The 15,091-nt window shown below is 56.0% G+C and overlaps 3 protein-coding genes across 3 annotated transcripts; all 3 read right to left on the bottom strand.

Moving 5' to 3' along the window:
* Positions 1-334: 334 nt before the first annotated feature.
* PAC1_2 (protein with putative role during mitosis) lies at positions 335-2,268 on the bottom strand (the record flags this gene model as incomplete). The annotated part of the gene is made up of 4 exons (XM_053182135.1): positions 335-1,623; positions 1,695-1,776; positions 1,827-2,030; positions 2,089-2,268. The coding sequence occupies 4 exons, from the start codon at positions 2,266-2,268 to the stop codon at positions 335-337; spliced, it is 1,755 nt and encodes a 584-aa protein (XP_053033926.1).
* Positions 2,269-9,824: 7,556 nt separating this feature from the next.
* Positions 9,825-11,432, bottom strand: COL26b_009403 (uncharacterized protein; the record flags this gene model as incomplete). The annotated part of the gene is made up of 2 exons (XM_053182134.1): positions 9,825-11,007; positions 11,062-11,432. 2 exons carry the CDS (start codon positions 11,430-11,432, stop codon positions 9,825-9,827), a joined length of 1,554 nt encoding a protein of 517 aa, XP_053033925.1.
* An 894-nt stretch (positions 11,433-12,326) lies between these two features.
* On the bottom strand, positions 12,327-14,511 carry COL26b_009402 (uncharacterized protein; the record flags this gene model as incomplete). Its single annotated transcript, XM_053182133.1, has 4 exons — positions 12,327-12,726; positions 12,789-13,126; positions 13,176-13,364; positions 13,726-14,511. 4 exons carry the CDS (start codon positions 14,509-14,511, stop codon positions 12,327-12,329), a joined length of 1,713 nt encoding a protein of 570 aa, XP_053033924.1.
* Between the last annotated feature and the right edge of the window lie 580 nt (positions 14,512-15,091).

Here is a 15,091-nt window from a genome sequence, read left to right as displayed (position 1 = left end):
GGGTGATAAACCACCACAATCCATCTGCGTTTTGGGGACTGCGCATCAATCCACTTCCCCTTTCAACTTCCGACCGACCAGGGTATGTAACGTAACAAAGAGGTGTGGGCTTCGACAGGTGGGAGGTATTTTGCCAGAAGCGCTTTGTAGGCAATGTAAAAGAGAATGCAGTAGAATAGAATACGAACCAAGGTTGAACCGATCACTTTGCCCTTTCCTTTTGGAAAAAAACTTTTCACAAACACGCTTGTAGACAACTGTTGGTACACGCACCCAGCTTGGTAGTGACTGGGGCCTCGCTTCTTCAGCACCGGCTCATGTCGAGTTGCGGATCTCAGTTGGGCATGCGCAAGACAGGGTACAGCGGCGCTGCCGGAGCGGGCTTGGCGTCAACCTCCATAGGCTCAGGAGACTTGAGACGGCTGGCCTCCGGGGAGCGAGCCTCCTCGGCAAAGTCCTTGCGGTCGATACGCTCGCGGATGTACTCGCGCAGAGCCTCGATGGTTCGCATGTTCTCGAGCCATTGGTCGTACTTCTCCTCGCGGTCACGGGCACCCTCACTCATGTCGGAGTCGGAAGAGGCGGACGGAGAACCGATAGAAGAGGCGACAGACTCGGCCTTCGGCGTGGAGAAGCCGGAGGAGTCCTCCCTGATGATGGGAGATCTTGGTGACGAGGGGTTGGCACGCTGGAGCATGCCGCCCGAGTAGCGTCTGCGCTCGTTGCTGTCGAAGCTGGGTCCGAGAGTAGAGGTCGTGGATTGACCGGGGAAGACGGAGCTGACAGCAGGGAGGTTGGGGTACATGACTGAGGATGCGGTCGAGGAGTGTCTTGATTGAGGAGACATGCCGGAAGAAGAGGGGCTGGGCGAATGACCAGAGGTGTATGACATGGTGCTTGAGGGGGGAGTGACGGCGGGCGTTCCAGTGGAGGAGATTGCGGTGAGCGGCGACGCCATGTGAGCAGCGGAGACGGCGTCGTAGCCGCCGTTTGAGACTGGAATGCCGGCGGCGGAGCCTCTGTGGCCGCCAGGAGGCGAGGGGCTGTTGCGGAGATCGAACGTGTTCTGGCCGTGGATGTGGATTCCTTGGGTGGCCTGGTTCGCGTTTTCGTAGACAGTGCTCTGCATTTGCTCCAGGATCTGATCGATCTGGATCAGATCGTTCTTGGTGCGGGCGTTGGGCATGGGCGGCAAGTAGTACTGCTGGGTCAGAGGGCCAGGACCAGAGGGAGCGCCGCCGACGTGCTGGTGGTGCTGTACGTGCTGCGGGGGAGGAGCCGCCATGTAGTCGGAGCCAGGCATGGGACCGGCGTGGAGGCCGAGGGCACCGTGGAGGGGGAGAAGGGATCGGCCTACTTGTTGGTAGGAAGTAGGGTCGACCTGGCGGCGCTTGGCGTGTGCAAAGAAGTCGTCGACCATGTCGAAAGCGCGCTTCCGGTTGTCGTAGCCGCCATGGTGGCCGATGTACTCAGTTCGGGGAGGGTTCAAGGGTTGTTGGTTGAAGTACAGTCCATAATTTGTAGATGGTTGGGGAGCATAGTAGCTAGCATGCCCAGCCTGGTGTGCGAAGGCGGCCGAGTTAGTCCTCATGTGGCCATTATGATCATAGTAGCTAGAAGAAGCTGGAGGCACATTAGCCTCTGGTTGGGAGAAAACGAGAGGACATTGGATGCGCAAACTGAGCTGTACATACCTTTGCCAGGCTGCGCCCGATAGCCGTTCATCCCCTGGTCCTGAGGTGATCGGCCGACGAGCACCGAGTCATCGGCGTGGGTCTGGGAGTGTGAGCGACGTGCGATTCCCCTGAGATTGGAGGTTGATTTACCTTGACGTGCTTCTTCAAGTCCTGAGGGCGCTTGAAAGACTTGCCGCAGAACTCACACTTGTGAGGCTTGAGCGGGACGTGGACGCGGATGTGAGAGGTGATGTGGTCACGCTTCACGGTGGTTGTCCTGCAGGAGTTCCATTGGCAGGTCAGGTTGAGATTGTTGGTGCTCTTGCGGCCGACATGGCGCTCGCAGATGTGCTCCTGTTGAGTTTGTTAGTCATGAGATTCTCATGTTGAGTGTTATGAGAGTGCGACTTACGTAGAGAGCCTCAGGCGTAACGAACTTCAGGTTGCAGCTGTTCCACTTGCAGATGAGGTTGTCGTCGGCGCTGGTGCTGCCGGCGCTCTGAGAAGTGTTGCTGGTGGCTGTCGAGGGCGCGGGAGTGCTGCTCTTGGGGGAGTTGCTCCCCGAGGACTCGTGTTCTTGCTTGGTGGACATGATGTGTGAGTTGACCGAGCTAGCTCGGTGAGGAAGTCCGGAAGATTAGGTTCTGCCGGGACCCGTTTGGTTGGGACACCGAAAACAAGGTGCGTGGGCGTAGGATGCTGTGTAAGTGGGAGTGGAGTCGAAGTCTGGGCTAAGGCAGGTGGAGGGGCCGATTGCCGAGAACAGGCGAGAAGATACTTGGGATCGATCAAGCAGCTGGAAATGGGAAAAAAGAGACGGTCAGCGATGCTTTATGTTTTTTGCTGACGGTCAAAAGACCAAGAGTTGCTTTCGAGGGGAATTAATCAGACTGATCTGGGGGCATGGACAGACGGCTTCTCTCTTTATTCATGAATCACATTTCCTCTCCGCTCTTCCTACCCTCCCAAGAGCCTTGGCGAGTCTTGGCAAAGTCTTGGCGACCAGGGGCCTGTGAGACCAGCTGACTTGTGATTGGACGGTGGTGGCGAGGGCTTCCGAGCTGATGTCGCGGAAGATGGGGGGAGACAATGGAGCTTTATGCTGCGTCCGAGTGTCCGACCATTAGCACAGTACGCTGGCCCGGCTGATACTAACTCTGATGCTGCAGAAATGGCGTCGAGGGTGGTAGATGAGGCTGCTGCCACAGTCGCCAGCTCTGTTTCGACACAGTCGGCGCACGCTGACTCCGCAAGTCACTCGCCAACACCGCAACATCCGGGCGCATACGATGCCAAGACTTTTGGCTGTCTTGGGAGTCTTGGCAAATCTCCATTTTTCACTCTTCTCCCTTCGCCGAGATCTTGGCATTCGTCCTTGGCGCGCATTGCTTCATCCTGCGAGCACCCGTTTACCATTCGTGTTGGTCAATAGCTCGCCATCACCTGATGACCGCAAGCGCGGCGTATGGTTTCTTCATTTGCGCGGCGGCCGTTGTGGTTTCCCATGTTTCCGTGTCACTACCGTTGAGGGTAGAGTCGCCATGGCCACGGCCACGGTTCTTGGTCGCGTTCATCGGCAGCAGGATCCATCATGGTCGAAGCTTTTTTGGCAGTGATTATTTCTGATTGTGTCGTCTGAAATTCAAAAGAGGCCTGCGACCGTCTCAGATGGAGAGATGCTGTTTCCAGCCAAGTACGGCGCACTGGAGCCGAGTATTTTTGGGGCCCTTGGGTGTGACCACCCGGGACAGGACCACCCCCAAGAAACAGAGGCACGGGTATCGGGTACATGCCTCCAGGTACTGCCGCACAGCTGATGTCACTGCTGCTAGAGCATCCTTCAGTCGTACCCAAGTACACTCTGCCCAGGGCACACTCAGTGGAAAGATAGGACGACTGACAGGAGGCTTGGGGGGCAACATGGGAGTGCCAGCACGATTGACAGGGAAGGGGCCGATGAGGAGGGGGAGGGATAAGCGTGACAAGCCTTCCTTCCCAAGAAACCCAAGAAGCACCAAGAACACCAAGAGAATGCTCAAAACACGGGGCCTCCGGGCGCACGGCGCTAGCATCTGTTAAACGCATACCTAGTCTTCATAAGGCACCTACCCCATAACTCCATAATAACGTAATCGTGGTGGGACCACCGCGAACGGGATGCAGCTGCAGCCAGCCCGTCATCGGTCTTCACAGTGAGTGATGGACGGGGCACTTGGGCTGCTAATGTGCTTAACCGAGCAGCCCTTCCGTTCCCCACCTCCCCTTTTCGACTCAACCTCCTCGATAAGCAGGGTTAGCTGGGCCTGCTGTGGACAGGTGACTTTCGGTTTCTGGCAAGCCAAGTGCGACAAAAGAAGCTTTCCGCTCCTCTCTTCTTGGCCTCTCCGCCGCAGCCAAGACCGCCAAGCTCTTAGCGCCAAGGGCTACGCGCAAGCCAAAAGACTCTCGCCTGTTGTGCCCCCTCTTCTTTACCTCATGGCGATACTGTCGTCTGTTGGAATTGGTCCAGCAGAGGCCGTTGAACCGGCTCGTCCTGAGAGTGTTGCGCAATATCGCCAGTTGTGGCCCACGCAAGGAAGCCGATGTCCCGGCTGTTTTTATCGCCTTTATTTTACGTGCATTCGGTGTGAGATGGGTGGACTCTGCCAAGACCACAGGCAGCCTTGTTGAGTGCGAGATTGAGACTGAGGTGGTGGTGGTGCGCAGCACTCGGGGTCCGACGATGTACCTCACACTCCAGGAAACACTGCCTTTGTACCTTCGTACCTTGCACCAGGTACGTGCCCTTACTCAATCTGGCTGGCAACTCTGATGAATGCCAAACCGCGGCGTCAATTCTGGTGCCGGCAGGTACAGTGTGCGACCCGACCTCCAACCAACCCGACCCCTTCCCTGGAGGGAGAAGCTCCCCCTCATTTTGTCTGCCCAACGGGTTTCTTGCCGCACCGGTGCAGCGCTTCCCACCTTTTTACCTTTTGGCAATTTGGCTCTCGTTGTCGGATTGCCTATCGAGCATCGAGCATCCAACCCATCGATATCGATTCTGCGCATCGCACACACACACACCCAGCAATTAAACGCACCGGCACAGCCTCCACGATCCCGAGCGATTGTTATCCCGTCTGTTCCTTAAAACATGGATCCAACGTGCCCGTGCCGTCGCCATCAACGCCAACGCCCGTCTTTACTCAGATGGGCGGGTCGGTCGACCTTGGCAGTTCGACCCACGCTGACGGTACGCCAACCGGTGTCAGAATCGTCACTTGAATGTCTCCGTCGCTGTCGCTTTCGCCTGGCGTTCCGTCGGGCGTCGTGTTGATCTCCCTTCCTCCACTGTTACTGGTACCTGCTATTGGCACTGGATATCTCCTGCCTTCCAGTGAACCGCGCCAAGCTTCAGCAAGAGAGACACGAACCACCCAAGCATCGCCAACCCGTCTCACAAACCATGCCATCGCATCATCTGTCCATCGCCATTTCCCCGCGCAGAGACGGGACACGTACTGCTACCAGCACCATGCGTCGCTGCAGACTGCAGACGCTGCAGCTTTGCTTTGCTTCGCTACAAACCACCAGCCAGACCTCACAATTTGCCGCTTCATCGCCCAGCCAGAGGAAAGCTGGGCAAAGACTGGGCAGGCTCGGCAACCTGGGCGGTCTTGGCTGCAGATACCAAGCACCTCCAGCTTGTACTCTGCGGCACAGTGACAGGGCACCTTACGCGATGCTTTGCATCCCCAGTTTGACTCTGGACTAAGGACGGACAATCTGGCCAGTCTCGCGGTCCTTGAGTCTCTTACCTTGTTGCGGCCGCCGACTCGACTTGCGATTGAGGCTGTGCAAGTGTGCCAAGACCTACGAGGATGGTCAGTTTCGACTTGTGTTCAACCTTCGCCCGTTTAGTTCGGCCTTCAGGGGGGGAACCACCACCGAACCACCAGCACCACCGCCGCCTCGCCAGTCAGCATACGTGCAATCAAAACGAGGCCTATAATCAGTCTTGGCACTGCGAGCTCTCTCCATGTCCGCTCCATGTCTGGCCGCCACTTGCATTTCATTTGCGCGATTTGTGAGTTTGTTTGGGCCGTCTCAACCTCGAAGCCCCGATCCCCGTCAATCATCACTTTGACTTCTTCTATCCGCATTGGTCGGTGTTTGTCCCACGTTGGATGCCTCCTTGCGCTCACCACCACGGCAGTCTCTAGTCACTGACAAGACCCCGAGAATTTAACGTTCAAGTACACTCCTTGTACAGGATGAGCATTTCATTGGCTGCTCTGCACGCCGCGGGATTGCTCGCCACAGCCTGGCATGCCATGCTGCGCCATCGTACCAAGCTTTAAAGTTGAGGTCTAGGCGAAGGGAAGGGACAAGCACGCACCCGCCCTCGTGCTCCGTGGCAACAGTATCCGCGTCGATACAATCACCTGGTGGCTGGCCGTTCCTGTCCGGCACAGCATCGACAACCACCTCACATAGACTGGAACTCGCCGCGTTTGGTCGCAGTTATTCCGGGCGCTCATCAGGCCATCGTTTGCTGCCCCAGACGATCGCGACGGACCCCGGCAGTTCAAGCACGGGATGGGCCACCGAAAGCCCAAATGCGGAGGTTCGAATGGGGTGGCACATGTTCGGACGCCAGGCCGAGATTAGGAAGGACTCTGCAGGCGGTGCTGGCAGACCAAGAGGGGGATCACCGCATTCCTGGCTCGGCGGGAGCAAGCCAAGATGCCAGTAGGGCTTATTGCGCTGTGGGCTCTGCTCCATTTTCATGGAACCCATGCGCTCTTGGCCTTCTCTCACGAGCTCTAGGCTTTCGAAGACTCTTTCCAAGAAGAGCCAATCCCAGCCTGTGAGGTGGGCAGGCAAGGAACGCGCAGTGCATTTGCTCTTGGAAATCTCTCGGCGTCTTGGTCTTCTTGGTCCGTCAGCCTGAGGCTTGAGCGGCTTGGACTCTTGGATTACATCAAGTCTCGGCGCCAATTGGTTCTGGTGGGTGGGCGGGGAGGCCAAGCATCTCTCATTTCATCCTCCCTTCGGTGCAAATGCTCGGGCACACATCTGCAATAGGAGCGAGCTGAGAGAATGTGGTCACAATTGGTACTGACATGTGTTGTACAGGAGACATGCGATCATGGCGCAACCCTCCGAAAACACTCGAGAAACTCATGCGACCCGCAAGATGTCGACGGAGCTTGCAACTCAAAAGCGGCACAGCCTTGGTCATGGTCTTGGCTTCATCTTGGCCGGATGAATGTGACAGTCATGAGGAGGAAATCTGGGATCTCTGGAGACTGAAACGGAGAGCGCACTCCGGCACCCGGACCCGACCCTGCCGGCAGACCAGAGCGGATGAACATCAAGCAATGGGCCGTGCTGTCAATTGGCGATTACCCGTCCTACCGATGTCTTGCCTTGGCGTTTGTCTACCGACCGATAACCTCGACATTTAGCATCGCCAGCTGGGTCGCCAAGACCTCACTATCACCCAGTTGTCCTACCGCCTCGTATCTTTGGAGGTCCGGTTTTCCTACCTGAGACTTGCTCTACTGCCCGTCGTTACGCCAGCAAGTTGCTGCAGCTAACGTTCGACGATGGCCTCAGAGGTCAACTCGACGGTCGCATTGTTCCTGCGCATTCAACTTCTCTCGACCAAAAATCCTGGTCTCTGGAACAGTTGATGATTCCGTAGGCCTGCGAACGTCGCACAGGGTCATGTTGGCCTTTCCAGTGGTCCAGTGACACGACGAAAGGACAGCTCCACTTGCAGAAAATAGCTGTAACTCCCAACCCCTTTCTCCTATCGCGGATTTTTGTTTGTTTCCAATTTCCGTTTCCAGCTATTTTTGTTTCTCATCGTCTCCATTCGCGCAGCTGCGATCAACTCTCCGAAATGACCCGGCGGCTCACACCCCATGAGACGCCAAGCATTTGGAGTTGCTTCGTTTTTCTATCGTCCAGCAGGCCTTCTTGCAGGTCTCCGCACCTGCATTGCTGAAATTCCCTCAACGAGGGAGATCATTTTGATCTGCGATCAAGTCGAATCTGGGTTATTCGTGGGATCTGCATTCTTCAGGGCCGCGAGCTGGTCTCCCTGTGTGCCCTTCGTGCTTTCGCGTGAGGCCTCCTGATCAACGAGGGTCTTGCTCAAAGACTCAGCAGTGCGCCATTTGCGAGAGAAAGTGAGAATAAGTGCAATAATGCCAGTAGTGGACTCCGGTTTGCTGTTGATACTGCGCGGTTGGCAAGGCTGGCCTCAGTCGACCGCCGTCTGGGGATGGCATTCTTCTCGTGGACAATTCAAGCCCACGCCTGAGGGGCCGTCCACTTGGCAAGTCTTGAGGAGGACCATGTGTCCTAAATACTGGCACTCCGCGCTATCTCTTCTGTAGTGCAGGTTAGTCTTGACCGCAGTTTCGAATAGGAGCACCTCGACCTTCCCACGTACAATCACATTAAGTCGCGTGCCTGGCTGGGCGAGGACTGTGACCTGCCAAACACCGGTGACCTTGTGTGGCCGTCTCCTTGTATGTGGAATCTGATTCTCTGCGTGTACTCGGACTGAGTCTATCACCGGCGTCCTTGTCTCTGACTGGCCTACGACCCCGTATTCTCGTCCGCAACCGAGGCGACATTCGTGCCGTCTCTAGAAGCGCTGCAATGCCGACGTGCTGCCCTCAGGGTCGAATTCAGGACGATGACCAAGGTCAACAGCGCATCGTGCCTGTGAAGTCGCACACAGAATCCACCGGAAACTGCCCTTCTCGGGGAGTTCCTGCAGCCATGCCGCATCTCTTGATCCGGTGCCCTGTGCGACTGAAGCTATCCTCTTTGTCACAATTCCCGATGTTGATGTGAGGGATACCGTCACTTACTGAGATGCTCGGCAGCTCTTTCTCGAAGCTCTTGGATCCCGCGTTCTCGTCTTTCAAGCGTCGCGTTCTTCGTCGCTGGGGATCCTTTGCCCCGCAGCCACCTCGAGACCTGCGCACCAGTTCCTATAGAAGCACAGCTGCAATCCATGAGTCTCCTTTACCTTTTGAACACCACGCGTCTTTGAATGCACGTTGAACGACAGCCGCGGTATGCGTAAGGCCGCGACATCGCCTTAGCCTCCCGATCGACCGTTCTGTTTCATAGAAACCCGCGCCCACGATGAGCTGCCTTAGATGCAGGACGATGAGACCAGCCGATGTGGGAGGCATCCTTCCTTCGAACGATGATTGATAACGTCTGGCGTCGAAGCACTGTTGGCGATGGCAGTCGAGGCCGAGCCCGGTACTCCTGATATATCCAATGCTCGACGGCTGAGGAACCCCGCGCGCAAGACTTGCCCGGGGGGCGAGATGGAATCCGGCAGGAGGACGTCGCGGTCCGAGCTACCTTGTATTTTTCGCATTACTCTGCGCTCGTGGAAGAAGCAGCAGAGGACTGAATTACGTGTTCAGCAAGACGAAGATCGTGCTGGTATCGCGCCGGTGCCGACGTTGCCGGCGTGCGAGGCTGCCTGGTCAAAGAGAACCTGTCGGCCCTATCTGCATGATCCGTGAGTTGTAGACGGGTAGAGCGCTTTAGTCAGTCTTCTCATGCTTGGAGGAAAGATGATTGAGCCTACTCTGATGGCTCTGGTAACGCTGCTGTGGCCTCGACAGTTCTTCTTGACGTCTGTGCTGCTGGGTCTCGATTGCCGCATCAGCAGAAGATCGTCTCAGCCGTGGACTTGACTATGCCTCGTCGACTCGCTCCTTGCAAAACTGCCGCGAAGATGGGTAGGAATCTTTTCAAACCTTCGTACACCGTTCCACAGTCTCGATTTCTTGTTATCGCCTTGATAATGCCCGCCTGCCTATCTACTTTTCTCGCAAGCAGCGTTGGAAACCCGACGCTCACAGCGCAGGCCTGACCAAGTAATGCGCCTGTAAACAAGACCTCCACGAATGGCCACTGTGTCAAGCAAGCCGTACCAGAGTCGAAATCATATGACAGCCTACACACCCACATAATTTTCCTGTGCAACAATCACACGAGTACATCATGATGTGCAGCCGGTATGGTCTAGAGCAGGCAATTACTTTCTTATACCAAATATCGTGTCAAATCTGATCCTCCTCTATTATCTACATGGAACCCAAGGGCACAACCCTCTCTCTAAAGCACATACCGGAAGCCAGGTTGCTCAAAGTCCGTCAAATCCAAGAACTCGGTCCCCGTCGCGACGGTCTCAGGCTGCTCGGCCGCCTTCTTATCGCGCCGCTTGTTCTCCCAGATGTTGACGAGCCGGATCGCGACGATGGTGCACGCCGCGAGACCGTACATGATGGCCACCATCAGCTTGCCGTTCTTGTAGTTGGGCGCCTCGTTGGAGCGGAAGGTCTGCGGGCCGATCCAGTTGCCGGCGCCGTAAGCCAGGATCTGCAGGCCGTTGACGGTGGCCTTCTTGGTGTAGCCCAGCGTGTTGTTGGAGATCATGACCATGATCAGGCACCAACTCGCGCCAGCCGCGCCGATGGAGTAGTACCCCACGAGCAGACCGGCTTGGTTCGTGAGCGGGAGGGCGATCATGAGGATGCCGCCGACCATGGGGATCAGGATGGCGATGAAGGCGAAGAGGGTGCGGTCGAGGAGGCGGTCGGAGAGGTAGGTGAAGAGGAGCTTGCAGGTGATGTCGACGACGCCGGTGGGCATGTTGAGCAGCAGGGACAGGCGCGAGTTGAAGCCGAAGGAGTTGATGATGATGGAGCCGAAGGCGGTGATGCCGCCGTTGGGGATGTTCATGAGCAGCGAGAAGAGGACGTAGAGGTACGTGCGGGGGTCGCGGAAGGCCTCGAAGAACTGGTCCCACTTCCACTTGCGGCTGCCGATGCCCTGGAAGTTGCCGCGGATGCGCTCGATGGAGATTGCCTTCTCGCGGTGGGTGAGGAAGCGGGCGTTGGTCTGGTTATCGGGCATGAACCACCAGCAGTAAGCGCCGGTGATGACGGTGGGGAGGCCGAGGACGAGGTAGAGGACCTTCCAGGTCGCGAGGACGGTGTTGTGGGCCCCTGAGAGGCCGTAGGCGACGGGGCCGAGGGTCAGGAGGGCGACGCCGTTGCAGGAGAGCCAGTAGCCCATGCGCTTGGCCTGTTCGTTCTGCTTGTACCAGGCCGAGGTGAGGATGACGAAGGCCGGGGTGACGGTTGCTTCGAGGGCGCCGAGGAAGAAGCGCACGGAGAGGAGGCCGGCGTAGTTGAAGGCGAAGATGTGACAGACGAGAACGAGGCCCCAGAGGGTGATGTTGGCAGAGGTGTACTTGCCGAGGGGCAGGGCTCGGAGGAGGTAAGTTGTTGGGAATCTTGAGTGAGTCAGCGACATGCACGATGTGATGACATGATTATTGTTTACTTACTCCCAGAGAATGTAACCGGCGTAGAAGATGCTCGATGCCCAGCTGTACTGCTGGCTGTGGGGATCCAGGCCAGTGTCCTCGCGGATGCCCATGAGCGAGGCATAGTTGAGGGATGTCTTGTCGGCGAACTGCAGCGCGTAGATCCAGCAAAGTAGAGGCATCAAGGCCCAATCGATCTTCCGAAGGACAGCAGCCTCCTCTTCAGGGGTAAATTGGACCTGTTCGCCGTTGACGAAGGCAAGGGCAGGGTCGACTTCGCCGTGCTTGAGCTTCTCGATGCTGCCGTCTTCCAAGTCGGTCTGAGTTCGGATGACGTCGCCTCCATCTGGGCTGGTTGTCTTGTCCTTGTTGTTCTTGTTGTTGGACGACATTGTGAAGGCTGTTGTGTGAAGGCTGAATGAGGATGCGGGATATTCCACCTTTCGTAAAAGTTTGACTCGATGTTTGATGCTTCCTGGACCCTGAAGAATGAAGGCCCAAAAGATGGAAACAAATGACTGAGAGAAACAGTCGGAAGACCAACGTTGTAAAAGCCCAGCTCAACTCCTTTGAGACGGGACGTGGCAGCTCAAGTCCAGGTTGCAATTTGTCAGGGAGGCTCGGAGTTTATACGTGTCCCGTCACTCGGGAAACAGTCACGGCCAAGGCATACCTTTCATCTTGACGTGGACGGGCTGATCACAGTGCATCCGGCAAGGGCTCTCTCTCTCTACCTACCCAGGAAGTTGGAATCCATGACTAGATGTCAATGGTTGGCTATCGCGTTAGTCTGGGGCAATGATAGGAGATTTCTGTTTTAGTCTTGGTGCTATCTCCGGGTCCATAGTGTCAAATGCGCGTCGACGGAGCTCCGCCCCCGCATTTTGGGACGTCGCCTCGGCCAACTCTCCGCATTCTTGGGGAGGTGACTGGGATCCCCTATCCTTGTAGATTGCAGCGGAAGGGGAGCTGTGCATGTGTACATGACTAAAGATATCTTGTCGGTTGAATGGGGTGAAGAAGCTACCCGAATGCCGGATGTAATCATTGATAAGTCTCCGATAGACAGGCACCGAAGAAGACAGACAGAGTTGACATTGACTCTCGGACCAGGCATCCGAAGACAATGATGCCAGATTCTCTGAGATAACTTTAGCTTGTTTAGTTATCATGGTGGTCTCTCACTGTCTCACAATTGAGTCGATACTCCAATATCAAGAGAACCGATTGCTCGTGAAAAGACTCAGACAGCAATCTTCCAAAATACAAGATGACTCTTCGCTTTCTTAATTTGACTGTCTGCTATTCTCATTCCAGAAAGGCAAGCCAGCCTCAAGCCGAGCTGCACCGTATACAGAAGAGCTATCCAAAGAGTCCCCAGCAAACTCTCGCGCAGCCTCCATGCGGGCTAACGCCGTCTCAATCGTCGGGATCCGAGTTCCATTCTCCTTGGCAATCCTGATCGCGTGGCCTGCGTCTTTAGTTGCAAGGGTCACGGCAAACCCCGGGGGAGTACCCAATGGCGGCGCGTACGCCCCTGTAGTCATGCGCTTGGAGTAGCTCTCGATGACAGGGCCGTACATGTCGCTGATAAACTGCTCCATCTGGCGGGTGCCCAGCCCCGTCTTCTCCGCAAAGACTTGAGCCTCTGCTGTCAGCTCCTGGAAGCCAATGACGAAGATGTTGCTGTTGTTGAATTTCGGCGTTAGCGGCAATTACTGTTCGAGGATGATTGAGATGTCACTCACCCCGATAGCTTGAGAAGGCTCGACTTGCGGACATCTTCGCCCATGTCGATAATGCTCCTTCCCATTACATCAATAACATACGGACGAACCTTCTCCAAGGCTGCGGAGGGTCCAGCCATGGCAAAGATAAGCTTCCCAGCAGCCGCCATCGGGCTGGCGCCGAATACGGGCGAGGAGATGAAAAAGGCACCAGCCTTGGCAAGACGCTCAGAGCATCTCGCCACGGTATCCGGGTGAACGGTTGATGTGTCCACAAATATCTTGCCTTCCAGCAGAGCGCCGCTCCAGGTACTCAGAGCTTTCGAAATCAGGCTCTCCAGGACTTCATCGTTGGAGATCTTTGACGGGTTAGTTCAGACGGCGGTCGTAGTAGACAGTGCATAGTACCATTGTGAAGATAATTGTGGACTTGAGGACAAGCGTTTCAAAGTCCCGTTCCGGCAATCCACCAACCTCTCGGAGGGCGTCGCCTCGGGACAGCGTCCGGTTGCTGTACCGAAGTGGCGGTAGACCATTGGCTGCTAGGTGGTTATGGAGGTTCAGCGCCATGCCGATACCCATGGACCCCAGGCCATACTAGATGATACGTGAGCATGGAGCAGTGATAAGAGCCAGGGCCCATGAGATTACCCATCCGAAGCTCTCTGTTTCCGGCATCTTGCTTGGCGGTGGTCGATATCCACGGGACTTGATTCTTATCGGATAACAAAACGAAGGCGATTCAGATATTTTGGTGGCTTAGACGAATGGAAAGTGTCTCGGCGGGTTCGGAATGTCACAGGTTGGTTGCAAGTGACCTCTCGATCGTCTCTTTGTAGTGCAAGATATACAGCTCAAGATTGCGGAGGCGGCGGCGGCGGAGCTCCGCTGGGCCCATCTCAGCGCGTCCCAACCCCCCTGACCTTGACCCCAGCGCGCTTCACTCCGCGCCCCTTACCTCGTAAGCCATGCCGCCAGCCGAGATAATCTCCTCCAACACCGTCGTCATGAAGGATCCCATGGACCACACCGGCCTATCCTTCCAGAACTGCAACACCGTCTCCATGAAGCGTGCCTCGCTGTCGTCCGAGGTCATTCCCAATGCGGTAGTCTCCCGAGCCGGCCTCGAGAGACGTCGGGTCTGCGATTCGAGTTCCTCCGGAGAGCTGATTACCTCCAGGATGGAATTGAAGACTATTGTTGAGGCCTCGAAGCGGCTGCGAACCGTCGTTCGAGACCCTGCTTTTCGGCGCATCTCCCCGGTTGCCCAGCGCAGTAATCTCCAGATGGCTAGGAGGATTCTGTACGTGGCCACCGTAGCCCATGGCACCTCACGCAAGGGGTCTTGCTTATCAAGACTCGTGACGCTGGAGAGAACATCCATGAGGTCGTCAAGGAAGACCAGCATGCCATCGTCTCCGGAATTGTAGCGGAGAAGGTTCTGTAATGATCTCCGAGCGCCGACTTGAAGACCCAAAGTGAGATGTGTGGCAGTGGTCAGGCCGGCTACCACACTGTTCTCAACGATACCGCCAATCAACAGGTCGTCGGGCTTGCAGAGAGCGAGTTTCACGGACAGAGCTATCCGATCTGCAAACTTCAAGATGTGCCAGTTTGAACTGTTTGCCTGGGCGAGCTGCGCTGTGATTATCTCAGCTGCATATCGCAAAGCTGCGCTGACCTGTCTGTTTTGTGATTGTGTGAGAATATGGAAAGCATTCGGATCGGCCAGGGCGGGCGGCATTTGATAATAACACCTCGTAAACTCCCTAACGAGGCTCTCCAGACTAGTAAGGATGAAAATAGCTGCCATGGTAGAAGCCTTTAGTGCCGCTAATAATTGAGGACTTGGGGTATCAGTCATTAGCGATTGGATGGCCAAATTCAATGATTTCGTCGTGGGGCATGGTATGCCAGACGCGTCGCCTGACCGAGTCAAGTATAGGGTACGGGGTTCATCACCGAGCCTTTGGGCCCAGCTCAGTGAAGTGTCCGCTTCCCACAGAGCACCTGGGAGGGGCAGCTCCCAGTCAAGCTCGATTGGTGTGGTCAGGGGGCGGATGTTGCAGGGGGAGAAGATATGAGAGTCTAGGAAAAGTATGGTGTACATGCAAAGCTTCATAGACTCGGATTCCACATAGGACATCCAGTGGTCATGAAGCGTTTGCTCTTCGCCGTCATGGAATCTTGTAGTAGATGTGAAGACGCTTTGTCGTAAAAGACCCAGGTCTCGGGCGGCCTGGGAGTATTTATGAAGTATTAGCCAAAAGAGATGTTACAGACTGCGCATGAGAGAGGAAAAGAGAGAGACCACGTACATCCAC

Source organism: Colletotrichum chrysophilum, assembly GCF_026319265.1.
Source record: "Colletotrichum chrysophilum strain AFK26 chromosome Unknown scaffold_90, whole genome shotgun sequence".
NCBI classification, from domain to species: domain Eukaryota; kingdom Fungi; phylum Ascomycota; class Sordariomycetes; order Glomerellales; family Glomerellaceae; genus Colletotrichum; species Colletotrichum chrysophilum.
The sequence above is the reverse complement of the archived record's forward strand: the minus strand, read 5'-3'. Positions and strand labels throughout refer to the sequence as shown.